This window comes from Ammospiza caudacuta, chromosome 14 (assembly GCF_027887145.1).
Source record: "Ammospiza caudacuta isolate bAmmCau1 chromosome 14, bAmmCau1.pri, whole genome shotgun sequence".
NCBI lineage: Eukaryota > Metazoa > Chordata > Aves > Passeriformes > Passerellidae > Ammospiza > Ammospiza caudacuta.
The window spans coordinates 11,238,067-11,265,241 of NC_080606.1; the positions used below are offsets into that span (position 1 = coordinate 11,238,067).

Here is a 27,175-nt window from a genome sequence, read left to right on the forward strand (position 1 = left end):
GAGCTATGGAGCTGTGCTGTTGGAAATGGGGATTTCATGTGAACCTTGCTGTCAACATCAGCTTTCTCTTGTTGTAGCTGAGGACATTTCCTCCTCTGCTCTTCTGGCAGGTGGATGTTACAACAGGGGTGATGTTAACACATGCACAAACACCACAACAGGAGACTTTTTTTTTTTTAATTAACAAGAGTTTAAGATTTTGGTTATCAACAAAGAGGTGTGCTCTGTGATAGCCACCATGTCCCTTATCTGAGGCATGCATTAGAGGTGACAAAAATCTAAACCTTCCTGGGTCTGCTGCTACTGCCACTGGACAATGCTGTTGTCAGGGCTCCTAAATATAATTGAACACTTAAGTCAGAACTTTTAGGATGTATTTGTGAGTAATTTTTGAGATTAATGAAACCTGGGGTGGTCACTGGTGCTGTATAACTTCCTGCAGCTACAAAAATGCCAACCTCAGTGCATGCCAAACCAAGCTTGTTACAAAGTCCTTTTCTCAGTTTCTCAGCAGTTCCGAGCTTTGTCTGACCCAGAGCTTGCCAGTGTGGCAGCCCCAGCACCCGAAGAGAGCTCAGCATGGGTGATTTCCCTGCTTTGTGACTGGAAGCACTGCTGGGCTCTGCTAGCACAGCTCAGCCAGACAGATCAGAGTCTCTGGGTCTCACTGTTGTGAGCACAGGTGCTGGCTCAGGAGATGGCACAAAAGCTGGGCATAAATTCAACTCATCTAAATTTAATACAGCCAAATCCCTTTTTAACATGAGATTCCAAGTCTGAGCCTTGCATATCACTCTGCTCCAAGCAGTGACTGAACCACCCTGGCCCCTCTCCCCTGACAGCACGTGGAGCAAGCCCTGCCTCTCAAACCCCTTCCAAAGGATGCACTCCCTCTGGTGCAAGAATGCTTCCCACTCATTCCACACATTTTTCACAGGACAAAAACAACACACCAGAATTCCTACGGAAGCCTGGGCCCTTGAAAAAACCTGGCTTTTACACACAAATCTAAAATGGCAGACCCATTTCTCTGGTTTTTGGAGCAGGTCATTCACTATTGCTACTGGCTGGTATGTGACACCCAAGATTTGAGAGGATCTCATCAGTTTTCAGTTGTCCAGTCTTTGTGAAATGCAGCAGGCACACGGAAGTGATGAGAATTTTTTAAAATATCTTCAGTTTTGGATCTAAGGAGCCTCATTTTTCAAAACTGTTACTTACAGGCAGTGCTTACTTTGAATACAAGGTATCTAAAGTGTTAGTTGTGTGTGGTGAACCTTGAAACGTTAATTTTGAACTGTTTGGTAATGACGTATCACTTTGATACAACAATTTCCATTAGGAAATGGTTACATTGCAGCCTTTGCTGTCTCCCTGCAGCATTCCAGCGTGTTTCCAGCCTCCACTCCCTCTGGCCTCTCGGATGACCCCCAGTCCCTGTCACCATCCCCCAGCTATATGTGGGCCTCCAATGCACCCCCGCGTTACTCACCGCCCTATTTCCCACCTTTTGAGAAGCCACCACCTTACACGCCATAAAGAATGTGGGAAAGAAGAAAAAAAACCATATTTGCCATCGAAATAAGTGTGAACATTTTGTATTTATATTTTACTGTGGGAGGGAGCAGGAGAATCCAGAAGATAATAGCAAATAAAAATATTAGATTGGACTGTCCTTTTTTGCGAGACTTATTTCAGAAGTTTTAACGATGGCCTGTGACAAAGGGGACAGACTTCTGATGTTTTAATGAGTCACTGAGCAGCAGGTGACCTAAATTTCAGCCTCTTTGGTTCATGTAGTCCTTGATTCTTAATCAAGTGATCCAACATAGATGACAGATTCTGGTCTGCCTTACTCCATCTTGTGCCAAGCTGAAGTAAGGGTAGCCAAGATCAGTAGTTGCTGGAGATTATCAGTCTGTGTGAGCTGAGGGTGCTTACAGACAGCACCACTCAACACTGGTTTTGTTTGGCCTTTGGGCTCCAGTTGCTGAGATCCTGGCTGGGAGGACACAGGACCCAGCTCACATCACTTGGTGGCCCAACACACTGGAAAAATTTTGGGGGGAACCATGACAGTGCCTCAAAACATAACCTTGTTGAAAAGGATAATGTCATAGGACAGCTTCATGCATGTGTAGCAAAATAATCAGAATATTGCTTTTTTGAGGGGAGGCAAGCTGGTTTTATCTCAGGTTGCTTCTTAAGATAAAAGATGGAATGGGGTTGTCTCTGTCTGAATTCTGTGTAAGTAATGCTGAAGTCAAACAGTTTGGGTGGTTGCACTGCCTAAATTTTCCTTGTATTCCTATAAAAAACATCAGGAACCGTCTACAAGCCACTGAAACAGTGCAGTAAAAATATTATTTATTAATTTATTTGTTTGTTTATGTTTTCTGTGGTTGGGAATTTCTTTTTAAGCCTGTACTTTTAACTTTTTTAATGGACTGAATCAGCACCCTGAATAAGCACTGGTTTAGTAGCTGTATTATGGGCTGCACATAAGGAATATCCACTACTAGTTCTCCAAGATATGTGTCTCACACAGATGAAATTCAACACCCTGTAATATAGGACAAAACTGAGGAATTTGCAATTACTGTTGTGACTTTCATTTAATCTTCAGCTGATGACTGTGCTGATTAATCTAGATTCCAGCAGATTTTGCATGCATCTTGCATAACAAAAGGTCAGCTTTGATATGTGACACACTGACCTCTAAAGTGTGGTTCTACTGCAGGAAGTGATTTCAGATGACAGTGTTCAGATCTGACCTGCTCAACCTGAGCGTTCTCAACTGCTCACTTCAGGGATAAAAGCAACATTAACATTTTACTCCTTATTTCCTAAAGATTCATTTCCTTGGCATCAGTTTGTTGACCCTAATCCTCAGTTGCCTTCCTGTACTTGCAACTGATGCAGACAAAAAGGTGCCTAAAAGTTAAAGCTGGCTTTCAGAATCAAAATGGAATACATGCTGGTGGGTTGGGGCAGAATCCAGTTGGATTTTAAGCTGTGGCACCTACTTTTATTCTATAAAAAAATTCAAATGCTGTCAACATGAAAAACAAACACTGAAGTCTCTGATCTCACTTTTCAAAGTACACCCACACTTTATAATGCTGTTTTTAATCCTATGCATTTGCAAAGCCTTTAGGCTAGACTATGTATTAACTTTATCATCTCCACTGTCAAATGCTAATCAGTATCTTAGTTCATTAAAGGATGACACTTTATCCAGAAGCAAGTGTGACTTTTCTCCAGTAAGAAGGGAAATTAAAAAAAAAAACAGCTGGAGAAAGGAAGGCAGCTCACAGGATTTAAAGCAGTAGTGTATCATATCATGGTGGAATTTTGTTTTACTATAGAATGTTGAAGTGCAGCTCCTATAAATTTGTGTACTGGAACTAAATTTATATACTGGGGCATCCTCCATTTTATATTATATTTCATGAAATTAAAGAAATGTAAAGAATCTCTTGATGAAGAGCTCGTGGGCAATTTCAAAACAGACAGTACTTCTCTTGATAAAGCTCCCCACAAAACCAGAATCAGAAGGGCACATTAATTTAGTATCAGAAAACATTTTATTGCTTTATCTTTGAAATAAAAGCCAACAGTCCTGTCCCACTTCTGACAAACACTGTACCATTTGTGCCTGTCAACTAAATAGGGCTAGAAGGACTTAGGGACACCACAGGACAGGACTGAACATCCTGAAGAGAACATAACTTAGTGGGATGAAACAATCAGGAGATGAATTGTGTCACTGGTTTTGAGTTGAAAAATACTAACCTTAGGAAGTTATCCAAATTCTCTTTTTTTTCTAAGGAATATTTTAGCAAAAATTACATTGCTGCTTTAAATTCACTATAAAAGGACAAGTACATTTTCACATTTAAAAACTTACTGGTGGTATTTTCTGTTGAATTACCTGTTTCATTCTGCTTGAGTAAAACAAAGCATTTAATGTAACTGCAACATCCTGCACTGTATTTGTCATTTCTTATGAGAATGTCAAGTTTGTGACTCATATGTACCCTTTTATTACTTTGCCAAAGTAAATAAAATTGTGTGACTTTTGTAAACATTTACCAATTCTATTTTACATTTTAGCAGCCTGTTTTACAAGCATCTTTAAGGTTATTTTTTAAAAGTGAGTAAAATTTACATTTAAAGAAATCAAAGGAAAAAAAAGCCCAACAAACAAACAAACAAACAAAAAAAACCAAAAAAACCAAAAAAAACCCACAAAACCCATCTCTGTTCTCTGTATTTGAGACATATTTCTACTAGGATTAGCAAAAAATTCCTTAAGTTCTGTTTTTGAAGGCCCTCATGCCCCTGCACTCGATAATTCTGCAGTTTTACCATAACATGGTGCCCTGACCTCAAGCCCTCTAAAATTATTCCTGCTAATTTTTCACTTAACACAGATCTGAGTAATCCAACCAGTGCAGTCTTGGTGTCTCCTTTGCTTACTTTGGGCATATTCTGTGCTGGTGATGTCAACAGAGCGAGGCAGAAGCCCTATGCCAAGGAGATGAAGGCACCTAGAACATAATTTGGTATGTTACTTCTTAAATTGCATTCCTACATGCAATAAGAAGTTTACACAAAGTAAGTGTGTATTTCCTGTTGGCCCCAGGTCACCAACAATAGAACTCTCACAAATCACAAGCAGTCAGCAGCTGGAAAGGAGAGCCCAAACCATGAGTGAGCTGGAAGCACAGCACTGGTCACAATGTACAATTTACTGGTCCCTAGGTAGGGGTTTGTTGACTTTGAGCCCATTTGCAGTGCCACAGTTGGTCAGAATGTTGCACAGCCTCAGAGTTCTCATCAGCCCCATCTATCACAGCACTCAGCTCACAGCACACTGGAGCTGTTGAGCTGATTTGCTTTCTTGGGAAGTGTTCAACAAAACCAATTAAACAGCATCAAAACAAACAAAAAAAACTAAAGCCCAAATAAAAACACCTTGCCCTGTTCCCCCCCACAGTGGGTTCCCTGCTATTCTCAAAGACAAGCAAAAGGAAGCTACAAATGTGTTAGACTATAGAAACTGAGTTGCCACCAAAAAGAAACATACTGTGCTCACCTAGAGAATTAAACTTTTTTTTTTATTTTTGCCATAGAAAGCTCTAAAAACTAATATCACGTGTTGATTAATGAAAAGTAGAACACAACTTTAAAAAGGATGTTAAGGAAAGACTGTACAACTATATACACCACAGACTGGGGAAACCAAGGAATGTTCACACAGAACATTTCCTAGATCTCAGAACTCAATGTATATAGTTGTCAGCTTCTGCATCTTTTTATAAGCTGCATGCCTTAACAGAACAAAATAAATAAGCAGTAGATGTTATTCAATATTCATTTAGTTCACAGAGTGGAATGTTATGGTATGTATCCCCAAAGAAACCAGACAGTGAGGATGCAGTCACCATTACCATATTCTGCAGCAGATCTGTAAATGGTTTTATATGCATAACAAACGACTGTGAGGTTTGCTACCTTAGTCTGTTGAAATTTTTCATTTCTATATAAATGCTTTGTCAGATTCAACCTTTTTCTTCCATCATCCCAAAGCCAATTTCTTAATATTTACATAAGATTTTCATTAAGTTAAACTGGAAGTTAAATGCTTACAAAAACAAACAAAAACACAAATGTAAGTGCAATAGCCAGAAATCTAAATAAAAAGCTTACTCATGGCCCCATAAAAAAGTTTTCAAAGAATGAATTTAACATGTTTCCAAACCAATAAATACTGGAAGTGAAATTAAAGAAATGCTTTACATACCTCTGGACTTTGGATATCAAAATCACTTCCAAGGAAAACTGAAGACCCTGAGACACATGCAAGCACGAGTCTTCTAGCAAAAATAGTTACAAAGCCCTAATTTTCCAGTTTTCCTCCAAAAAGAGACCTTTACTAGGCACAGTTTAATTTAAGGTTTTAAATATATCAGCAGCAAATAGTGATAGCCATTATGTTTAATTCTGCACTCTGTAATGTATGCTTAATTCCAGATCCCAACACAGGCCATTTACTTAACAGTTGGGCTCAATGATCCTTGTGGGTCCCTTCCAACTCAAGACTATTCTGTGATTAAACATGTGTCATGTCAATAACAAAAATAACATTGCATTTGTCTCCACAAAGTTGAGGAAGTGCCACCACAGCACCAGCCAGCTGTGCAACACAGGCAATCCACACTCACATCCATGAGGAAAATGTGTGCCTGCAGAAATGCCACCTCAGTTACACCCCACATTTAAAGCATGACCCATCGTATTCAAAGGGGTCAGCAATGTGATCTGGAAATAATCAGGTATATCATGTTCTTGGCTGACAAAGAAGTGCTGAGCATCACATGCACCACACAAACAAATCCTCCTCCCAGCAGTGCTCACGTGGATTTCTGGTATCGTTTTAGTAGCTCAACTTAGATTTGAACTGTTTCCCATTTAGGTGCCTTTCTGTGAAGAGTGCTGTATGTCTAAAACCTTTGAGAGTCACAAAATCAAGATACTAACTTGAAACATGAAAAAGAAAAGAGAAACCTGTAACTGCAATTTAAGCAATTGAAGGTTTCCATAACTAGTACTATGAACAATAGTCTTTCCCAGTCACCTCTATAACTTGAGGATTTTCATATTACCATTTACAAAAATTCAACAAGTCACTAACTCTGAAATGCTAAACCAGGACTCCAGCAAACAGCTGTTTTTCTCTACCATTTCCTGATCAAGGTGGACATCTAATTCATCTTTTAACTGTTGTAACAGGCACCAAATGAAAGGAGAGTAAAATGGCAACATAATAAACCCAAACCTGGAAACACCTGACAACTAGACAATTGCAAAGAAATTATACTTTGGGTCATGGTGAATAAAGGGTATTTTCTGGTTGTTGGTTTAGTCCTCATCTTCCAAAATGTATAAATGGGGGCAAGGGTGGGGTGAAATCCAAATCCCTGTTACACTTGAAGATCTAGCCAAACAGGCATACAAGATCTACAGCAGCCTCAGTGCTAAACCAATACAGCACTTACATGAATTCATAGATTTGAGAAGTCTTCAGCTAAAAACAAATAATATTTTTATAATTTCAAAATTCTGGACTGAAGCCCTTCTTCTTGAAGTGGAAAAAAAAAAAAAAAAAGGAACAGCACTTTATATCAAACTAATTACTGGCATTTTTTCCAGCAGTAAGAAAATGCAACAATATTTCTCAAGCTGTAAGAAGGTAAAATTATCTCCTTCCTAAGTGTTCTAAGCTTCTTCACTATTCAGCTTTGTGGGGTTTGGTTTTTTCCCATTGCAAAAAGAGTAAAATAACAAGGTCCAGGACACTGAATACTTAGCTCACCACACTGCCAAGTGTAAGTAAAGTTTGTTCAAGTTAGCCCTAAATGAGTATTGCTTGTAGACAAGACTTTTTGCATGAAGACAGATGATTCATAATATTTATAAAAGCAGAATTAGGATGCTAGCTCAAAAACAGACTACTCCAGTGTAGTAGGGGATCATGTATTTTGGCCCCTTGTTCACAAATGTGAGTTGTGGGATTATTTTTTTTAAATGTTCCATGACCAAGAGACAATGATGAAAAAATCTTACTGTTTTCTTGGTTAACATCTAAACAGAATTCAGCATTAAAGTGCTAACATGAAAGAAAGGGCTTACATGGTAAATATGGGTACAGGAAATACCTCAATTAGTTTAGAAATCTTTCTAGCTCTTTAGAAGGAATTGTACATTTTCAAGCCACAAGTCCTCATGTTTTGATCAAATTTAACATATCTGAAAACTCTGATAGCGCCTTAGAATGTCTCACTCTCTATTCAAGTAAATTTTCTGATTAATTGCTTCCACAAAGCACTGCAGTTAACATGGTCCATCTAAGTGTTACCATTTGGTTACTTGGTAGTACAAGTTAACTTCTTTTGACTTTAACCTTTGATTTTACAGCAATTTCAACAGTTCAGTTAAAACAGCTGCAATGCTCCTGCACGGAACCCTTTTTTCCAGCATTTCAAACATTTCAGTAAGATTCTGGTATCACAAACTCAAATTCAGTACTTCCTTCTGACGGGTTTTGTTTAAAAATCGTTTCGTTTCCCTGCGGAATGAAAATGTCATCCCAGGTGATTTGTTTGGCTGGAGAGTTGGACGTTGCTCCCTCAGTGCCATCCTTCCCTGAGCCCACACGGTACACAACTCCCCCCTGGCTGATGCCCGGGACGCTGCTGGGCCGGTCGCTGATGTAGGTGTACTGCCGGATCTGCAGGGACCTGCAGGGGTGCAGCCTGTACAGCTTGGTCTCCCCGGAGGGGTCCTGGCTGTGCACGGATTTGATGTGGGAGATGGTGATCTGGTAGTTGATGAAGGATTTGCCGCACGTCAAGCACTGGTACCTGCGCTCCCCGGTGTGGTGCAGTTCGTGCTTGGTGCGATACTCTGCCAGGGCAAAGACTTTGTCACAGTAGCGACAGGGGTACTTCTTCTCCCAGGAGTGCACGTTGAAATGTCTCCGCAGGCTGGTCAGGCACGCGTAGGACCTCTTGCACACGATGCAGATGTAGTAGACTCTGCCATCCACTATGAGCTCGTAGTGGTCGTCGTGCTTCACTTTCATGCGTTTCCCCTTTGGAGATTCATCGTCGGACTTTTTGGGTGTGTCATCGGGCTTGGCTTCCCCTCCCTCAGAGTCACCCTTCACAGGGATGACTATGTCGTAGGTGTCCTCACCGATATTTGCATACACCTTACAGCCCGTGGACAAGCCTCCTATTTCAGTTGCTGTATCCAATGTTATGATTTTCTGCCCATCTGCCACATTCTTCGACGTTAGACCCGAACTTAATTCCTTGTTGTTTCCAGAAAGGACATCTGAGATTTTTATTTTCAGCTCTCCAGCTTTAGTAGATGGCTCTTGGGAAAATGTAACAACCTGTTTTTTCTGTACACCTGATCCTTCAGTGCTCCCTGCCTTAGGAACAGAAGATTGCTGAACCAAAGAGCTGCTGCTGACCAAACCAGGACTAGAGGAGCTAATGATATCAACATCATCTTCAACAACCTCTTCATCATCAACAGCAGTTCCTTCCACTTCAGTTACAGAGCCATTATTGGATAGCTGCTGGTTCTCCTCAAGTAAATTAATTGTAGGAGTCACATGTGTTTGATGCAAGGAGCTGGCACCAAGTGAGGAGTTAAGCAGAGGCTTGTTCAGCACGATGATATTAGGAGTAAAATGCTGCGGCGTTGCCGAGGCGAATGGTTCAGCTCCTGCCTGTGTCTGGCTCGGGCTCAGCTGAGTGGCAGACAAAGTGAGGTTCTGAGGCGCTGTGCTGTTTGTCACATGGGGAGAGCCACCACTGCCACAGGATTTTTGGTCAGAAGCTCCAGCTGGACTTGAGCAAGGCTGGCTCTGGCTTGCAGCATTTTTGTCTTTAGTACATTCTTTTGGAGGAACAATCTCAGAACAAAAAATGACATCATCATCCTCCTCATCCAAATCGCTCACTGTAATTTTTGTAGTCTCATATTCTATGCCATGTAAGGAGAATGACTGTGTTATAACAGGCATCCCATCTGCTGCCTCCTGGCCCTCTGGCCTGATTACAGTCACCTGTGTTTCAGCATCTCTTTGATTTGGACTAGAAGCTGAAGTTTTTGAAGCACTGTCTTTGACCTCGCTGGGCACATTCTTGCCTTCGGCCGGAGGGATGCCCAGATCAGCTATGAATTTAACACCCAGCTCCTGCCCTGATTTAATCAGTTCATCAAGTAAATCAGATCGGACGCTGATTATTTTGGAACTATAAATATAATTAAGAATTTCTGCAAAAATTTCTGCTCTTACAAAGCTCAGTTCAACCACTTGACCAGCCACTGAGAAAAGCTGGTGAAAATATGTGCTTGAGGCTGAAAGGATGTTTCTGTGAGCTCGAAATTTCCGGTCCTCCACGATGACTGTAACATCACAAAAAAGTCCATGGCCACGTTGTTCATTCAAAGACTGAAGGAGCACGCTAGAATATTGTGTGTCTGTTGCAGAAATAAGTTTTTTTTCCTCCATTCCTACAAAAGGAAAGCAAAAGATATCAAATCAGTAAAAATGCAGATTTACAGTTTTAACCGCATTACAACACTCACATATTTACTGTCTACTCCTTCTTTAGGAAAAAACAAATCTGAGATACCATTCAGAAGATTATGTGCCACTGCACTCTGCAACTTTGTTTCTTATCGTTGTTTGTCCTTTCCTCTTTCTCCACAAGGTAAGTGGAATTCTGAATAGATCCTCTGCTCTTACAAGGTGAGGAGGAAAGAAGCAACACCTCATCCTAAGCAACAGCAAGTAAGGTTAATTGTAAAACCAAGAAGATGGAAGTTTTGGGCCCCAAAAGCAGCTTTAAACATTATTAGTAATTTCTTTTTAATTGTGAAATATTCCATAGATTGTTATGAGAAAGCCCAATAGCGTGAAGTTATTTATGGCCAGACACCAGAATCTGTGTGTCTGCATATTACCAGTTAACTGAGTTAATGAAAACACTATGGATAGTGCACTTCCTTCCCCAGAAAAATAAACATTTCCTTCCCCAAAAACATAAACTTTTTTGAGCCCTATGTCATATATTTGCATGGCTACGTATGCCAAACTGAGACACTGAAGCAGCACCATAGCAAAACAGATCTGCTAAGTCAGAGTAACCTATCTGCCATCACTGCCCAATCAAAGCCCCCAGTAAGCCAAAGAAAGCAACATCAAAATACAGAACAAGGAGCCACGGGCTCTAATTTTACCCGTAAAACTTTGATTTCCGCAGGCCGGGCCGGATGAGACACCGATGCCGGAGTCCCGCGGCCGCCGCTCGCCAGCCCGGGGAGCGCGTCCCGCCCGGCTGCGCCGCGACCCCGGGGGCCCGGCCGTGAGAGCCGCGCTCCGAGCGGAGCCGCCGCCGGGGCAGCAACGGCCGGTCCGCGGCCGGAGGCCGAGCGGGAGCGGCGGCGCTGACAACGGCAGGCCCAGGGAGCGGCCTGGCAGCACCGGGCCCGGGCTGACGGGCGGTCCCTCCGCCGCTCCCCGCTCGCTGAGCCGTGCTGAGCCCCCAGCGGGACGAGAGGGGCAGCCGAGCCCGCCGAGCCCGCGTTACCTGCGCCGCGCTCCGGCCGCGGCCCCGCCGCCTCCCGCACCTCCGGACCCTCCGCACCGCCGCTGGAGGGCGCTGCCGCCGCTGCCCTCGGCTCTGACCCGAGCGGCCTCGGGAACCTTCGGACCGGGGCGGGGCCGGGCCTCGCTCCCGCCGCTCCGGACCCGCCCCGCGCTCCCGCCGCCGGCAGCAGCCCCGAGGCCGCGGGGCTCCGGACGCTGCCCGGGACGCACCGTCCGCACACTGCCCCCCGCCTGCCGAGGTGCCGGGCGTGCGGCCCCGAGCCCGCTCCAGCGCAGGCCGTGGGACGCCCCGGCTCCCGCACACGGGCCTTGCTGCGGCCTCGGCAATTCCCGCCGGGATCCCGGCTCCCCGCGTCCCGGTGGAGGCAAAGGCCGGCACCTGCCCTACGGCTGAGCGTGTGGATAGCGCCGTGCAGACGCTATTTCCCGCCGAGTGTCATTTCCTTCCCGGGGGCACCGGCGCTGCTCTGCCAGCGCTGACGCAGCCGGCACCTCCGCCCGGCACCGAGGGCAGCTCACAGCCACACCTGAGCCCACACCCGCCCCTGCTCCTCCTCCGGGAGCGGTTGTTTGGAATCCTCTGCGCCACAGGGACACGTGTTAGACTCTGCCAGCAGCTGCACAGACATGCACGGCTTCGACACAAAGTGCCTTTGACCAAAATGACTCAAATGCACATTCGACATGTGGCCACCAAAGTGACACATCCACAGCGCGGCCTCTTGGAAACTCTTGCTGTTCAGGAATGCTCAAAGAACACCAAGATCATAAATTATATTTTGTGTCTTTGGTTACTGATCTGTTCCTTCCCCCCCCCCCCCCCCCCCATGCATTCTGCGGACTTGAACCACAGGGGTTCCTGATTTTTCTTAAGATTCAAAAACTTTGACAAGAAGAAATGGCCTGTCAAGTTCAACGAAAAACGTAACAGGGCACAGCCACCGGCAGACATGACTGCAATCCTTCACCTCATAAATCAGCAATGAAACGGTCCTGCTCAGGTTTATGAGCAAGAAATACATAATAATCTTTCTTCTAGCAAGAAGATCACCTGCCAGGCTCCCTGTATTTATATAGTTAGCAACAAAAGTTCCTTTTTGAAGTGAGCCTTCAGATTTTAAATGTTAGAAAAGCAGTTTCTGTTTATTTATAGGCTTTACCAGAGAGTCAATTGAATGAGGATAAATAATAGAAAACACTCATCAGGGAAAACATAGGCTTTTCTTCCTCATATGACCCTTCAATTCTTTTCTCCTTTGATACAGGCTCTTCATTATTTTTACACAGGAGGATATATTAAATGAAAACAATACTGTAGTTGTTTAAATATTTAATCCAGTGCTTTTTTTCTCCTCCAAAAATGTGTGATGGCCCAAATTAAACAATTTCTTAGCCTTTCATCCTCCAGCTTTAAGGACTTGTTTCCTCACTGCCTCTTCCAATACTAAATAACTAACAGGAAAATTTACAGCTACAGATGAGCACTGACTTGGAAGGATCCCTGCTCCTGAGGCATCACCAGATCTCAAAAATCAGATTTGAACCACTGTTTCTGAGGCACAGAAATGCTGCCTGATTTAAAAGCTGCTGGGAGAGCAGCAGCATCTCCTTGGCTTTTACCTTTCTCACAGCAGCTTTTCTCTATGGCAACTCCTTCTGTCAGATATAAAATCTGAACCCCCTGTCACATGCTGCAGTCAGGGCACAGATAATGCTCTCCCCAGATCAGCAGGTTTAACTGAAGCTGTCACAATCTTGCTGCACCCAAAAACTGAATTTCAATGTGCGCTTTTTTTTTTTGTCAGCATGCATCTCCTATTTTAGAGGTTGTTTTTTCCAGTTTTATGTTTAGATAAGCCAAGAAAGTGTTTGGTGATTCAAGGCACATAAAACCTTACAATATAAATACCAATATAAAAGAACCATTTTATCTAAGATATTGATAAGAAACATCTAGAATACAGAACTACATGTGGTCTTTTTGGAACTGAACAAATAAGAGACCCAATAGCAACTTTTATCTTAATGTTGAGAAGTGATCAAAAAAACTTTGGGATGAAGGCTCTGAAAATATGAAGTACAAATTTAAAGAAATTTATGTGCAGGCTTTTGCCAGAAGACAAAAAAGTAAGTTTTCAATTAAGCAATTTAAGATGCTCTTTTAGTTTTAAAAAATCCACTGTGTGAGAATAGAAAATTCTTTTAAAGAGCTGACAAATTTGAGAGACAAAATAACATTCTTCATCATGAAAACACATATTTTGCATTAAAGTAAATTAAATTTTATAAGCAGAACAGTTAAGGGTTTTCAATAAAATTGAAATTCAATATTATCCTACCTAAGACTACCTTTAAGGACAGAAATATTCTTCCACAATGGGAATTTCAAATAAAGCATCACTGCTTCTGAAAGACTCTAAAATACAAATTTCCACTATTTGTGCCCTGAAGAAATCTCTGAGAGTATTTCTCCTGCCAATCCCATTATATAAAGCCTCATATAAATGAATTAAGAGTCCAGTGATCCTTTTTATTGACATTAGTAGTTGTTGTAGATGCTGTTATGTACTGCATGACATTATAACTTGTGCACTTCAAGTCACCTAACAATATTAGCTAACGCAGGTGCAGAGTGCTCCTGAGGCAGATGTTTTAGTCACCATTTAGTCAGATCTAAAATAATTTAAAATTAGTTTGTCAAAATAATCCAAAGAAGGGAGAAACTGTGCTGTCCTCACACAGACACAGGCGACAGTAACGCCACACACATGGGCAATCTCTGGGAAATCTTTTCCCTCCCTGTTCTGCATGAGGTTCCTTGCACCCAAAAAAATACACAATTTAAATAGGCTTCTTCCATCTTGCAGAATTTTTTATGCTGCTTATGGTAGGTTTGAGAGCTAAAATACTGTTTCATTTGTGAAGAAGAACTGGCATACCCTGACATAATTTCTAGACAGCATAAACCAGCATGGGTTTCCCAGGGCGCAGCAGCTGTCCAAAATGTCCCGTTTACCCAGAGCTGGCCAGACCCGGCCGTGTTACACTGCACTGCCAGAGCTCAGCACAAACTCGGGGCTCATTTAAGAAAGCTCCGTGGCAATGTGGTCAAAGCTGAGGGGGAAGGGCGCTCACAGAAGAGTGGGTGTCTTATCTGAATACATAATTTGTATCGTCTTTATAGATAAAGGTTAAGGAAAAGACTTAAGATTATTAACTCCAACCGTGAGCTCAGCGCCAGCACTGTGTTCACCATCAAACCGTGTCCTCAAGTGCCATCTCCGAGGGGTTTTTAACATTTCCGGGGATGCTGACTCCACCACTTCGCCGGGCAGCCTATTCCTGTGCCTGATAACCTTTCCCATGAAAAAAATTTCCTAATACCCAACCTAAACCTCCCCTGACGCAACTCGGGGCCGTTTCCCCTCGTCCTGTCAGCTTTGCCCTGAGTCGCCGCAGCGGAGCGGCGCCAGCGCCGTGTCAGGCAGGCCGCGCTGGGAGGCGCCGGGCGCCCCAACACCGAGACCGGGCCTTGCCGGGCCGGGCCGTGTCAGGCGGCGCCGGGCGCGGGCAGGAACGGGGAACCCCGCCGGGCACGGTGAGCTGTCCGCGGGGCGGTGCTGCTGCCGGCCCGCCCTGGACAGCTCCCGGGGCCGCGGCCCCGCGCCGGTGCCCGCGGAGCGGGGCGGAGCCGGGCCCGCGCCGCCACCTCCCCCCGCCCGCGGCTCGCGCCCCGCCGGTGACTCACCTTCCGCCGCCGCCGCGCGCGCGTCCATCGCTGCCGGGCGGCCGCCGCGGGGCACAAAAGGAGCCGCCGCCGCCGCCACCGCCGCCGCCGCGTTGCCGGCCGGGCGGGTGGGGCGGTGACCCCGCGGGCGGGGCCGCCCCGCTCCCGCCCCGCTCCCGCCCCGCTCCCGCCCGGCCGGGAGGGCGCCGGAAGCCGCCGGAAGCGCCTCCGCTTCCGCCATGGCGCCCGCGTCCCGCTCCCGCTCCCCGCCCGCCGCCAGCTCCGAGCGCCGCGGCCGCCGCAGCCGGTCTCGCTCCCGGTCCCGGTCCCGGTCCCGCGAGCGCAATGGCTCGAGGCGCCTGAGCCACCGGCGGAGCCGCAGCCGCTCCCGCAGCCCCGGCGCGCCGCGCTCCTCCGCGCACCACGGGCACCACCACCATGGCAAATGGCCCGAATACTACGAGAAGGAGAAGGAGGAGATCCTGCGGCAGAGGTGAGCGCGGGTCGGGCCTGCCCTGCCGGGCCCCGCTCCCGGGATGGGCGGGTGCCGCCGGGCCTTGTTCCGTACGGCCCCGTCACGGCTCTCGGCCCCGTCACGGGCTCTGGCTGCGCTCCCCGCGGGCAGGGCCGCCCGGGGGGACGGGACGGAGCTCGGCTGGAAGGGGGTAACAGCTGCTGCCGCCGATCCTCTGCAGTGCGCGGAGCTCTGCTGCCAGACTGCCCTGCGAGCTTGCTCCTTGCTCCGAGTTGTTTCTTATCCTTCCTGCAGCTGATTCAGGCCATTAGAAACACTGACGTGTAAGACTGAAAATGTTTGTGTACTGGGTGTTGCAAACTACGCATCAGTGACAGTGTTTTCCTTTACAGGAGACTCAATGAGAGAGAGAGAATTGGAGAACTGGGGGCACCTGAAGTCTGGGGACTGTCACCAAAAGTTCCTGACCCAGAGTAAGACATATTCTTTCTTCATATTTTTTATAATATTAATTACATATCAGTTCAGTTTATAAAAATGCTTTATCCCTGCGTTAGTCATGGTGTCACAATACTCATTGTATCAGTTCCTTTCTGAAGCAGCATAATGAGATTAGTATTTTTTCAACCAATAATACCAATTATGCAGTATGTGATTTATTGTAGATCAGGTGACTGTTGTGTTGTGGTTCTGACAGCAGTTCCCAGGCTAAATTAGCTCTTTAATATTTTACTCTCTTGCAAGGATTGACTCAAAATGTCTTTGGCCATATGTATACCTTTGATCTTGAGTACAGCAAAACAGATTTTAAGTAGGAAACTGTTATTTTATTCAGTTCCGATGAGCACACACCGGTAGAAGATGAAGAGGCAAAATCTAAGAGTAGCTCTTCGGATTCCAGCTCAGAAGGTATTTTGTTTGGCTTGCACGGCTTTTTTGAAAATGGGAAGCTACTGTGGTTTAGAATCTGCTGCTGCTGCTTGCAGGAGGTCCCCTGGCTTAGATGGGTGGAAGTGGCTGGGGTGGGCTCCAGCTCAAAGGAGAGCATTGCTTGGGGAAGATTAGGGAATATATAAGGAACTAGATGCTCTTTGTTCTCTAATGTTATGTTTGAAAACATTCCAGAGGAAAAGAAGAAAAAGAAGAAGAAAAAACAAAAGAAGAAACGTAAAGCATCCAAAAGAAAGCGCAGGAAACATTCTGAGGACAGTGACAGTGACTCAGAGTCTGAGCAGAACTCCAGTGGTAAGACAAGAGGGTTTCAGCTTGCAGTCTGGCCTCAGGAAAGGGGGTTTCTGACTTTAGCAACCACTGAGCCTCTCATGCCAGAGATCTGTTTGATATGTTCTCATACGACCAGTACTGCAGGGAGCTTTCTACTAATGCTTCCCAGCATAAACAAGTCCCATCAGGGTGTACTGGGGCATTCTGGTGGAGGCAGTCAGTGCTGGGAATGGGCTCAGGGTTAGGGTAGTGGTTAGGTTAATTGGTAGGGGTAATGGTTAGTGTAATTCTTTGCAGTAGGGTTAGGGGAGTGGTTAGGCTTAGCGTTGAGAGACTAAAAGAGCCTATGGCTCCAGGAGCACTGGGACTGGAAAAGGCATGCCAAGGCAATCCCAGCAAGGCCCCAGCATTGCTGTTCCTACATCTTTCTGACCTGGAAAACCCATCTTACTGAGTTTGGGTTAAGGGTAGGGCTAGGGTTAGGGTTGAGAGAGTCAAAGATTGAGCCCACAGCTCCGTGAACTCTGGGGCTGTAAAAGGCATGACATGTTATTCACAGGGCAGTAAGCCACTTAGTTAAAACTAATAATTTATTTTTGATAATACATACACTTTCTTTTTTCAGATGAAGATAAAAAGAAAAGCAAGAAGAGGAAAAAGAAGAACAAAAAGTGAGTGTCATGGTTGCTGTGTCATTTTGGCTGCTGTTGGCTGGAGGGCAGCTCAGTTTTCTTTGCAGGCCCTGAGGGAGCCTGAGGACCTTGGGTAATTTGCAAGAGCCGGCAAATAATATTAATTTGATGGATTTTATTTAAATCTACACAATTGTGCAGCACAAACAATTCCCTGTAAAGCTATTTTCTAACACTATGAAAGTCAAAACAGAACATATATATTGTCTTGGTTTCGCTGTGAAGTGTTTTATATGAAACAGCAGACAGCCATTCTTCCTATAGGTGGAAGTTGCCTTGAGAAACTAATTATTTGAGTATGATTCCAAGCACCTTCTAAATAGCATGTCTGTCTGGCTTAATCACAGGAAGAAGTATAAGAAAAAGAAAGCTAAGAAGAGCAGGAAGGAATCCAGTGATTCAAGCAGCGAAGATTCCGATGATGAAATGCTTCAAGGGGATGATCTCTGGATAGAGAGGTCAAGTAGGTTCACCTCACTTCAAACTTGGGTGGAAACTTCTTGGTGTCGTTTTTGTGAATTCCTTGTTGGGTGTTGCTGACCTGTGTAACCCTTCTGATAACAAAGAACAATGGACACAAGATTAATCTTCCTCATTATTTGATTGTTGCAGAAAATACTGAAGCTGACAGTTTGATTGGACCAGAGGCTCCCAAAACTCACGCATCTCAGGATGATAGGCCTTTGAAGTGAGTAGCCAGTTCTAATGGTACTTTGATCAAATCAAGTAAATCAGGTGTGAAAGTTACTATTCAAAAGGCCTGTTGCAACAATAATGCATGCAGGAGTAGACAGTTCTAATGGTACTTTGATTAAATCAAGTGAACCAAGTGTGAAAGTTACTGTTAAAAAGGGATGTTGCAACAATAATGCATGCAGAGGGGAAAATGCTGTGTCAGAAACTCACAGACAGAAGTTCCAATGGTGCTAGGCTTTCTCCTGGCTTGAATTTGGGTAGAAGAGTCTGGTTTATGCTTTTTAGCCTTGATTCCTAGAAAAATCAATTGTAAGTGCCTTTATTCTAAAGATCTGCAGTATTGTGACTTTGTAGTGTCATCAGAATGAACTCATGATGCCGAATTTTGCCCCAAAAGGCGAGAATAACTGCTTAAGAGACTCAGCCTAAGTCAGATAAGCAGGAGGTATTTTATTACGACGCGTCGGAGAAATCACAAAATGGATTTCTGAATTATGTACAGCAAAAGCGGGTTTTTATACAATTTTAAACAAGGATTACATCATTTATTACATGCATATTCATAGGCAGGCGGAGTCTTCTGGGAATTCTTGGTCTTCCTCAGTTAAATTTTAAGCTTTTCCTAATTTGGTCTTCTTCCTGTTATCCTTGGCATGTTTTTCCATGACTTAGCTGAAGTAACTGTTGTACTTGGCTTGATCCTAACGGGTTGGCAGGTCACTTTAACTTATTGGCTTCCACTTCTTCTTCTTCAAATATTCTAATTCCAAAGTTTCTTCTGTGAGTGTATTTTAGATTACCTATCCAAATATTGTGAGTGTATTTTACATTGCCTTATCTAAGTATCTGATCAAAGTTATTCCTGTATTTTAGGTTATTTATTAACTGCTGCAATTCCCTTAATATATTTTTGAGTGTCTTTTAATTCTTTTATTTTTCAGAAGCTATTAACCATTATAATAAATGGCTTCACTCAGCTGATAATGTAAGATGCTGTTGCTAGTGTTGCCATGAGGAAGAAAGAGGCCAACATGTGGGAGAAAATAAGGTGGTGTTTAAAAATGCAGGTGTATATAGTAGTGAAGAGGAAGTTGGATGTTTAGCTCAGGCTCTCTCTATCTGAAGCTACTGACATCACCACTTTTGTTTTTTAGCTATGGCCATGCCCTCCTGCCCGGGGAAGGGGCAGCCATGGCAGAGTACGTCAAAGCAGGGAAGCGCATTCCCCGCAGAGGCGAAATCGGCCTGACCAGTGAGGAGATTGCGTCGTTTGAGAGCTCTGGTTATGTCATGAGTGGCAGCAGGTATGGCTTTGATGATGGCAGTGGTTCAGTGGAATTTTCAAGAGCTGCTTTCTCTGCTGGCTGAACAGAAGAATGCTTCCAAGCTCTACTTGCAAGCACGGAGGAGGAGGTGCTCTGTTTGCAATAATCTACACTAAGCTCCCCATTGCTAGGGATGGATAGTGAGTTTTTTAAGGACACTTTCTCCTCAAGAGCAAAAGTTATTCACAGGCAATACTCTTCTAATTATTTCACATGAAGAGGTGCTTGTGTCAGATGGCTCACAGGTGCTCTGTTTGGACAGCCCTGGGGATGTGCTGGCCCTTTGTCTCCAGCAGGAGACAAATCAATGTGTGAGAGGTTGGCTGCACTTTTTTCTCTATGACCAGCAGGAATCTCACTTAAATTTTAGTGAGCCAGCAGCTGACACCCTGGGGGTAGGGGAGGCTTCTGGCTGACTGCCTGAGAACAGCCATCCCCAGAAATCAGTTCCTTGTTCTGCCACACTCTTTCCTGGGAAGGTTAGTGTGCACTTTGGAATATCTAGTTTTTAAATATCTGTTTTGCCAGTTGGCAGGGTAAGCACAAAAAATTCAGATACCAACTTCAAGGACTAAGTATAATTTGCTACAGTGCAAAACTGCAAAGAATTACAAAGGATAAGCTAAGTAATGCACCTAACCATTACTGCAAAAGATTGCCTAGAGTGATTAAAAAAGATACATCACCAGTTACCCTACACTTTACCATCATCAAGATCTGCACATGAGCTGGAAGCCCCAGTCACAGCAAAGGACTGGAGAAGCATTCCTGGGAATTCCTACATGGTGTGTCCACCTGTAGGCAAGGCCTCCATCTTCACTGTGAGAGGGCTCAGCTTTTAGACTGTGGAATAAACAAGCTTACACAACTTCTAGTGCAGGAACATTTGGTTTCATCGTCCTCTTGTGCTCCACCCCAAGCCTGGGCAGGGCTTGAGGAGGTACCAAGGGAGGTGGCTTTGATCATATACCTTCAAACAAGGCCAGATGCCTGATTTCATGCCTTTGTCTGGCTCTAAATGCTGAAATATAAGTATATTCTTACCACTACATGTTTCACTAATGATCATGGATATTACCTCAGTGAGTGGATACAAATATAACATTTTGTTGGAAGGTTCATCTAGAGGCCAACTTTGGCTCAGGGGCTGTTGTTCAGGCCTTGGTACTTCAGTACCTTTATTTAAAGCCCCTGAAGACATTGAGGGCAGTTGATGGCTGGAAGCTGTGCCAGGGCACTGCTGATGTACCCCTGTCCCCCCCAGGCACCGGCGCATGGAGGCTGTGCGGCTGCGGAAGGAGAACCAGATCTACAGCGCAGATGAAAAGAGAGCTCTGGCATCCTTCAACCAGGAGGAGAGGAGGAAACGAGAGAATAAGATCCTTGCAAGCTTTCGAGAGATGGTCTACAGAAAGACTAAAGGCAAAGAGGAGAAATAATGCTTCATGTGAGCTGTACACCATAGCTTGCACTACGTGGCAGCTAGTGCAGTCCAGCTGTGATTTGAAGAGAGATGCAGGTGCTGCAGCACCTTTCACCCAACAGGGCCAAGCTCAGGAGTGGATTACTTGTGTCAAGGAAACAGAGTTATTTTCATCAGATTTTCTTGGATGGTTTGTTTACCATCTACAAGGAATCCCTGCAAAGAGAAAGGCTACAAGGCAGGAATAGGTGGGGAAGATTAGAGGTGTCAGTGTTCTGCACTTGCTTTGAACTGACAAGCCAAAGGATCCCATGGGAAGGTTTTGTTACCTAAAGTCAATAAGTGTGATTTTTTTATTCCATTTATTTTTATTAATCATAGGATCGTTTAGCTTGGGAAGGACCTTTAACAAGCTACTAGCACCAGTAGCAAAAATGAAGGAACTCCTGAGTTCCTGTTTTAAGATCCAGAACAGTCCACTATTTTTTCACAAGTCTTTTAAATTTAGGTTTTTCCTCAAAACAGTTGAGTTTGGTTTGTGATTCAAACCAGACATGTACATATTTGTAAATTTCATTTGTAATTTAATACAGATGGGCTTCAGTTACTTTAGAGCAAGCAGATGGCAACTGAGGTGTAAAGCAGCAGTAGTAGGAGGCTCTGATATTCAATCACTGAAGCACATGGTGAAGAACTGAGCTGCTTGCTTCTTTTCCTCCTATGTTATACATAGGCATCAGTGCACTGGGGTGCAGTGATTGGAACCCCTGGATGTACACAGGTGGGAACAAGGATGTATCTTTCAATTTATTTGAAATGTTTTCATTTATGGAAGTATTCTAGATTAAACCCTTGTTTTAACTCCTGTAGTATTTTACTTTGGTCTGTTTCAGCAGTATTACATGGCTTGCTTTAAACTCTGTGCTTGGAGGCTTTGCTCAGGCAGTGCTTATGTGGTGGTTATCTTTGATTCAACTGCATATTTCCAAACATCTCTCCTAGAACTTCTTTTTCTCAAATGTTTTTAAAACAAAATGGTTTTGAGAGATGGGTTGTTTCTTTTCTGTTTTCCTAATTTATTTTTTTCCTCTAAGTCTAGCAACAGAGATGTCTTGTATATTTATATGAGGAAAATAAAAGTCCTAAAGTCCTATAATGTTTTCCCTGGAGTTCCATAAACCTGGCAATCACAAACAGCAAATCCTGCCCAGCTACCTCTTCCTATTTACACTCTGGAGCCTGGTTCCATCCTGCTGTCCCCACCTGCCAGGGACTGTCACACACAGCCAGCTGCCATGTCAGGGCATAGATGATTTTGCACAGGTTCAATGCTTCTTATCTATCCACAAAGTAGAAATACTGCTAAGGAAGAGGTTTTTTTTCCATCATGTTTATTTGGTTCTCCACAAGAGAGGACTAGTAATGGTGAATTGGAGCTGCTTATCGGGAAGCAAGTCTTTCTGCACACAGTACTTTATTTTCAATTATGTCATGAAGCCACTTTTCTCTAAACTCACACTGTTCTGGCCTGGAGAAGGGAATAAAAAAAAGGTAGATTGTAAGCATAATAGTGAATCCAGGTTTGGCCAGGTGAGAGCTGGCCTCTATCTATGTAAGGCTATCTGCTGCAATAAAAACCATGTAAAGCAGGACAAATTTCTGAGAAGGCAGATGCCTACAGGGTGGCTATTCATGCCTCTGGGGGTGAGGCTAGTGATAAGCAGGGTCGTTTCATGGAGCAAGATTTTGACAGTTTCCACTCCTCTGCTATTATTGCAAACTTATTTACATCGAGCTCCCTGTTTGGTTTTGGAATGGAAAATCTTGCTAAAACAGAAGAGTAATAACATTTACCTCCGAATCAGCCTGCTGGACTCCAGTCTGTAGAACACCTCCACAGGTGCAGTCTGCAACACAGCAGAGACAGGGCAGAGGCCAGGTACAGCCCCTCAAAATGCAGACATTGTAATTAAGTGAGAGCTACTGTTTACTTTAAAAATAACCTGGATGTTTGGTTGGGGCAGAAGGGAAGATGCTGCTCAGGGACTGGCTGGACATTGGTTGGTGAGTGGTGAGTAATTGTTTTCATTTGCACCCCTTGTCTTTCATAGTGTTTTTTTCTTTGTTTTTATTTTCCCCAATTTGTTATTCTATTTATTTTTTAATATTATTACACTTTTTTTACACTTACAATTCTCTCCCCCATCCCATGGTGGTGGGGAAGGAGTGAGCAAGCAGCTCTGATGCTTAGTTGCCAGCTGGGGTTAAGCCACAGAATATTATTTGGGGATCCATAGGTGTTAAGTAGAAACACTAAGGTTCAGTATGACTTAAGCCTGGAGGTAAGAAGTCTACTCTGCAATTTATTTCATTTTATTTTTTTCTTGAGTTGCAAGAGTTCATTTTACAGGTGCAAACTTCAGGCTGATCAGGAAAGGGATTCTGAGACACCTTGAAGAGTGAAGTGCCACTCCCTCTCTACTGAGCCCTCATTCTGTAACTCACCTCTACTCAGCCCTTCTTACAGCGGCCCAGAACAATTGTGGCTTGGAAAGGGAAGACTGTAAGAGCAGAAAGGCAGATGTAGGATCCTGCCAGATTCTGTTTGCCAAGTTCTGTCAGTCAATGATTTGGGAACTAACCCAGCCTCCTGCTCTGTGCCTTGCTCCCCTTGCCAACCAATGCCATGTTTCTATTAGGCCACATCTAAATCTCCTGCCATTGTTCTGGCAATGTCCAGGCCTTGTCAGCATCTTCACAAGAGCTGCTGGCTCCTCGCCAGCCTCTCCACTGTCCTGGCACTTCCCTGCCTGAGGAATGCCACTGTACTCTTGTCCCTTAAAGGACTAGTGCATCCCCACCATTGCTGAGTACTTACATCAGGTTTGAGTTTGGAGATCACTATAACAAAGTAGACACTCGCTGTTGCTCTTGGGATGGGTTTTCTGCGTGTTGGGAGGCCCCAGCAAGCTCTGTAATGGTACCTCTTGCTGTCCTTCAGTTCTTCTTCCTCGAGAAATTCTGAGTGGTGAAGCCAGCTTTCATGAATGTCCCATGTCTGTTGAACAAACACATCACACTAAGACTCCCTATGTCGAGTAGAGCTGACTTGTGTGTGGTGCTAAAAAGGAACAGAGGTGCTTTGCTTTTATTTTTCATACTTCTTAACAGTGAGAAAGTGTGGCCTTCCTGAGTGGATGGAATTGTGACTCACAGAAATCAGTTCTTCAATTTGCTGCTGTCCTATCTCCACTGTGAAGTTCTTAGCTGTAGTCCACGGGATATTTTTGATGACATGCTTGCTTTCTGAAACAGATAAAATGCTAACAAATCCTCCTGAAAAGATTCCAGCACTTTCTAGTAGAGCAAACACAATACCTTTCTCTTTTTCCTCGTCCTCTGGGAGCCATTCCTCTGTACTGCTGCTCTCATCTTCCGGGGGAATGTGATCTTTTTGCTCACTGCCTTCCTTTTCCTCCTCCATTGGTTTCACCTTTAGAGAGATAAACGCACAAACATGGAGGGAGCGCTGCTCTGAGAGCTGCAGGCCCTTTGTGAGGCAGCAGCGAGCAGTCCCTCACCGCGGGCAGTCCCTCACGGCCCCTGTTCGTACCCCGGCCCCGCTCACCCCGCTTGGCGCTCCCGGGCCGGCGGCTGCTTCTGCCCCGCTTCCCCGGCCAGGCCGAGGGTCCCCAGGCGCGGCGGCGGCCGGGCCCCGGGGCGCTGCGGTCCCGTGGTGGGTGTGGGAGCCCGGGGAGCGGAGCCCGGGCCCGGCGCTATCCCCGCCGCTGAGCGCGGCCCCGCGGGCACGGGCGGCGCGCGGTCACCATGGCGAGGCCGGGCCTGCCCCGCGGAAACCGCCCGGAGCCGCTGTCCCCGGGGAGGGAGGGCGGTGCGAGCAAGAAAACAGCTCTGGAATCCCGGCAGCTTCTCTGCTTGTCGTATTTTTGCCACTCGGGAGCTAAAGCAGCCTCCAGTCTGTGCTCTCTCCAGAGCCCCTCAGAGGGAAAGGATCACCGGGACTGTGCGGGAGAAACCAGAAATGTTTTAGTATATCACAGGGTACTGAACTCCCAGCTGCTTCTCTTCCAGAATGACAAGAGGCCGTGGGGCAGGCGGTAGCAGCAGAGATTGCCCTACAGCCCGTGTTACCAGACCACAGTGAGCTGTGTCCCGGCAGGTCCATGAGGGAGCAGAGATCTGCCTGCACCCCAGGAACGAGCCACGCTGGAGCAGGGGGATGTAGCCAGGCTGTGACCCCGTGGGGAGCTCACGCTGAGCAGAGGGACGTCCCCAAGCTGTGACCCCAAGGGAGCTCATGCTGGAGCAGGGGGATGTCCCCAAGCTGTGACCCCAAGGGAGCTCATGCTGGAGCAGAGGGATGTCCCCAAGCTGTGACCCCATGGAAGCTCATGCTGGAGCAGAGGGATGTCCCCAAGCTGTGACCCCAAGGGAGCTCATGCTGGAGCAGAGGGATGTCCCCAAGCTGTGACCCCAAGGGAGCTCATGCTGGAGCAGAGGGATGTCCCCAAGCTGTGACCCCAAGGGAGCTCATGCTGGAGCAGAGGGATGTCCCCAAGCTGTGACCCCAAGGGAGCTCATGCTGGAGCAGAGGGATGTCCCCAAGCTGTGACCCCATGGAAGCTCATGCTGGAGCAGAGGGATGTCCCCAAGCTGTGACCCCAAGGGAGCTCATGCTGGAGCAGAGGGATGTCCCCAAGCTGTGACCCCATGGAAGCTCATGCTGGAGCAGGCTCTGGCAGGACCCTTGTGCCCATGGAGAGAGGAGCCCACTGGAGCAGGTTTGCTGGCAGGAAATGTGACCCTGCTGCAGCAGCTGGTTCCTGAAGGACTGCACGTTATGGGACTGTGTGGGACCTGTGCTGGAGCAGTTCAAAAAGAACTGCAGCCCATGGGAAGCACTCACACTGGAGAAGTTAGTGAAGGAGTCTCCCATGGGAAGGACCCCATGCTGGAGCAGGGGAAGAGTGTGAGGAGTTCTCCCCAGAGGAGGAAAGAGCAACAGAGACAAGGGATGACATTGACCACAACCCCCATTCCCCATCACCCTGTGTAGCTCAGCAGGGAGGAGGGAGAAAATATCATGTGTGAAGCTGAACCCAGGAAGAAGGGGGGAGTGGGGAGAAGGTGTTTTATGATTTATTTTAACTTCTCATTACCCTGCTGTTATCTGACAATTCATTAAATGAATTTCTCCAAGTCGAGTCTCATTTCCCTGTGACAGTAACTGATGAATGGTCTCTCCCTCTCCTTGTCTCAACTCATGAGCCTTTCAATGTATTTCTTCTGCCCTGTCCAGCTGAGGACAGGAGTGACAGAGTGGCTTTGGTGAGCACCTGGTGTCCAGCAAGGGTTACCCCACCACAGTAACACAAATACAAGGGCTGAACACATGTATAGCTTTATTCAAAAGTTAAATCATTTTCTATAGATAGATGAATTTTTCAAAGCGTTGACACCTTAGTTTATGTTCTCCAGGCCCTGAAAAAGAAAAAATAAGAGCTATATTTGTGTCATTCTTCCCACTAAGGTGCAACAGGGCATATCTGAAAATGCAGATTTTCAAACAATATTTAATTACTCAGATCTTAATTAGAACAAAATGAAAATGCACATCCCCAGAGGCAGGCCAGCTGCAGGCACCGAGTGAGATCTGACAAGAGGACCGGTGCCCACCTCAGCGGCCATGCCAGAGCTCGGGGATGGGGGAGCAGCCCCTGGGTCCCGTTCCCCCCGCGGTACCTGCCCAGCGCCCCAGACCTGCCTTGGACACGTAGTGCTTGTTGACAGCCGACAGCCGCCGGTCCCTTTCCAGCAGCGTCCACTCGTAGGGATAGCGGGCGATCCTCTTCTCCTGCAGGCACAGAACCGCCCGTTGAGGGTCGGGCAGGGGCTCCCGAGGGAAGGCGGGGTAAGGGATCCCACAGGGCTGCAGGGACTGGGGGATCAGGGCGGCCCCGGTGGGGAAGCGGAGCCCCAGGGTCCCGGATCCCGGGACGTGCCGCCCCGCCCCGCGCTGACCTTGCCGCCGTTAGACAAGCGGTGCATGAAGATGGTGGCCATGCCGGGGATGGTGAGGCAGACGCCCATGATGGCCATGCCGGGCAGGATCTCGTACCACATCCCGCCGCTGTCGGTGCTGGTGTCGGTGCCGCTGCCCCTCGCCGAGTGCCGGGGCACTCCCGGCCTGCCCCGCGCCCTTCCCGGCCTGCCCCGCGCCCCCTCACACCCTAGCGGGCCCGAGCGGGTAGCGGGAGCGACGGCGCTGCCCGAGAGCAGTCCCTGGCAATAAATGAGGCCGTGTTCGTGTCCCGGCTCGCTCTCGGTCCCAGTCGCGAGCGGCTGACCCCGTCGGTACCAGGGGCGGCGGGCGCGGTGCACGCTGGGAGTGGTAG

General features: G+C 46.1%; 5 protein-coding genes across 5 annotated transcripts in view; 2 read left to right on the forward strand and 3 right to left on the reverse strand.

Annotated features, from left to right (window-relative positions):
- TMEM255A (transmembrane protein 255A) overlaps positions 1 to 4,088 on the forward strand; it is a 24,936-nt gene extending 20,848 nt beyond the window's left edge. Inside the window, exon 9 of the mRNA XM_058813860.1 lies at positions 1,381 to 4,088. Coding sequence (XP_058669843.1) covers positions 1,381 to 1,539 — 159 coding nt within the window. The 3' untranslated portion in view covers positions 1,540 to 4,088. The remainder of the gene's footprint in view (positions 1 to 1,380) is intronic.
- Positions 3,298 to 15,054, reverse strand: ZBTB33 (zinc finger and BTB domain containing 33). The gene is made up of 2 exons (XM_058813858.1): positions 14,946 to 15,054; positions 3,298 to 10,098 (listed from the first exon to the last, which is right to left on the reverse strand). The coding sequence occupies exons 1-2, from the start codon at positions 14,971 to 14,973 to the stop codon at positions 8,057 to 8,059; spliced, it is 2,070 nt and encodes a 689-aa protein (XP_058669841.1). The 5' UTR covers positions 14,974 to 15,054; the 3' UTR covers positions 3,298 to 8,056.
- Positions 15,055 to 15,163: 109 nt separating this feature from the next.
- Positions 15,164 to 21,904, forward strand: NKAP (NFKB activating protein). Its single transcript, XM_058814065.1, has 9 exons — positions 15,164 to 15,417; positions 15,792 to 15,872; positions 16,235 to 16,308; positions 16,525 to 16,644; positions 17,249 to 17,294; positions 17,663 to 17,778; positions 17,928 to 18,003; positions 19,166 to 19,315; positions 20,601 to 21,904. Exons 1-9 carry the CDS (start codon positions 15,164 to 15,166, stop codon positions 20,773 to 20,775), a joined length of 1,092 nt encoding a protein of 363 aa, XP_058670048.1. The 3' UTR covers positions 20,776 to 21,904.
- Positions 21,905 to 21,967: 63 nt separating this feature from the next.
- On the reverse strand, positions 21,968 to 24,488 carry AKAP14 (A-kinase anchoring protein 14). The gene is made up of 6 exons (XM_058814066.1): positions 24,373 to 24,488; positions 24,138 to 24,252; positions 23,974 to 24,065; positions 23,638 to 23,817; positions 22,614 to 22,666; positions 21,968 to 22,287 (listed from the first exon to the last, which is right to left on the reverse strand). The coding sequence occupies exons 2-6, from the start codon at positions 24,241 to 24,243 to the stop codon at positions 22,200 to 22,202; spliced, it is 519 nt and encodes a 172-aa protein (XP_058670049.1). The 5' UTR covers positions 24,244 to 24,252; positions 24,373 to 24,488; the 3' UTR covers positions 21,968 to 22,199.
- A 1,677-nt stretch (positions 24,489 to 26,165) lies between these two features.
- NDUFA1 (NADH:ubiquinone oxidoreductase subunit A1) lies at positions 26,166 to 27,145 on the reverse strand. Its single transcript, XM_058813874.1, has 3 exons — positions 26,802 to 27,145; positions 26,545 to 26,634; positions 26,166 to 26,261 (listed from the first exon to the last, which is right to left on the reverse strand). The coding sequence occupies exons 1-3, from the start codon at positions 26,901 to 26,903 to the stop codon at positions 26,241 to 26,243; spliced, it is 213 nt and encodes a 70-aa protein (XP_058669857.1). The 5' UTR covers positions 26,904 to 27,145; the 3' UTR covers positions 26,166 to 26,240.
- Between the last annotated feature and the right edge of the window lie 30 nt (positions 27,146 to 27,175).

What these genes read in the sequence shown, in the direction of transcription:
- ZBTB33 (XM_058813858.1), bottom strand. Translation starts at nt 14,973, where the DNA reads ATGGACGCGCGCGCGGCGGCGGCGGAAG. An exon ending in GCGCGCGGCGGCGGCGGAAG is followed by an intron (nt 10,099 to 14,945) that starts GTGAGTCACCGG and finishes TTCCTTTTGTAG; the next exon opens with GAATGGAGGAAAAAAAACTT.
- NKAP (XM_058814065.1), top strand. Translation starts at nt 15,164, where the DNA reads ATGGCGCCCGCGTCCCGCTCCCGCTCCCCGCCCGCCGCCAGCTCCGAG. An exon ending in TTCGGATTCCAGCTCAGAAG is followed by an intron (nt 16,309 to 16,524) that starts GTATTTTGTTTG and finishes AAAACATTCCAG; the next exon opens with AGGAAAAGAAGAAAAAGAAG. An exon ending in TATGTCATGAGTGGCAGCAG is followed by an intron (nt 19,316 to 20,600) that starts GTATGGCTTTGA and finishes TGTCCCCCCCAG; the next exon opens with GCACCGGCGCATGGAGGCTG.
- NDUFA1 (XM_058813874.1), bottom strand. Translation starts at nt 26,903, where the DNA reads ATGTGGTACGAGATCCTGCCCGGCATGGCCATCATGGGCGTCTGCCTC. An exon ending in GCTTGTCTAACGGCGGCAAG is followed by an intron (nt 26,635 to 26,801) that starts GTCAGCGCGGGG and finishes CTGTGCCTGCAG; the next exon opens with GAGAAGAGGATCGCCCGCTA. An exon ending in ACAAGCACTACGTGTCCAAG is followed by an intron (nt 26,262 to 26,544) that starts GCAGGTCTGGGG and finishes TTTCTTTTTCAG; the next exon opens with GGCCTGGAGAACATAAACTA.
- AKAP14 (XM_058814066.1), bottom strand. Translation starts at nt 24,243, where the DNA reads ATGGAGGAGGAAAAGGAAGGCAGTGAGCAAAAAGATCACATTCCCCCG. An exon ending in TCTCCAAACTCAAACCTGAT is followed by an intron (nt 22,667 to 23,637) that starts GTAAGTACTCAG and finishes GCTGTGTTGCAG; the next exon opens with ACTGCACCTGTGGAGGTGTT. An exon ending in TCCAGCAGGCTGATTCGGAG is followed by an intron (nt 22,288 to 22,613) that starts GTAAATGTTATT and finishes TCCCTTCTCCAG; the next exon opens with GCCAGAACAGTGTGAGTTTA.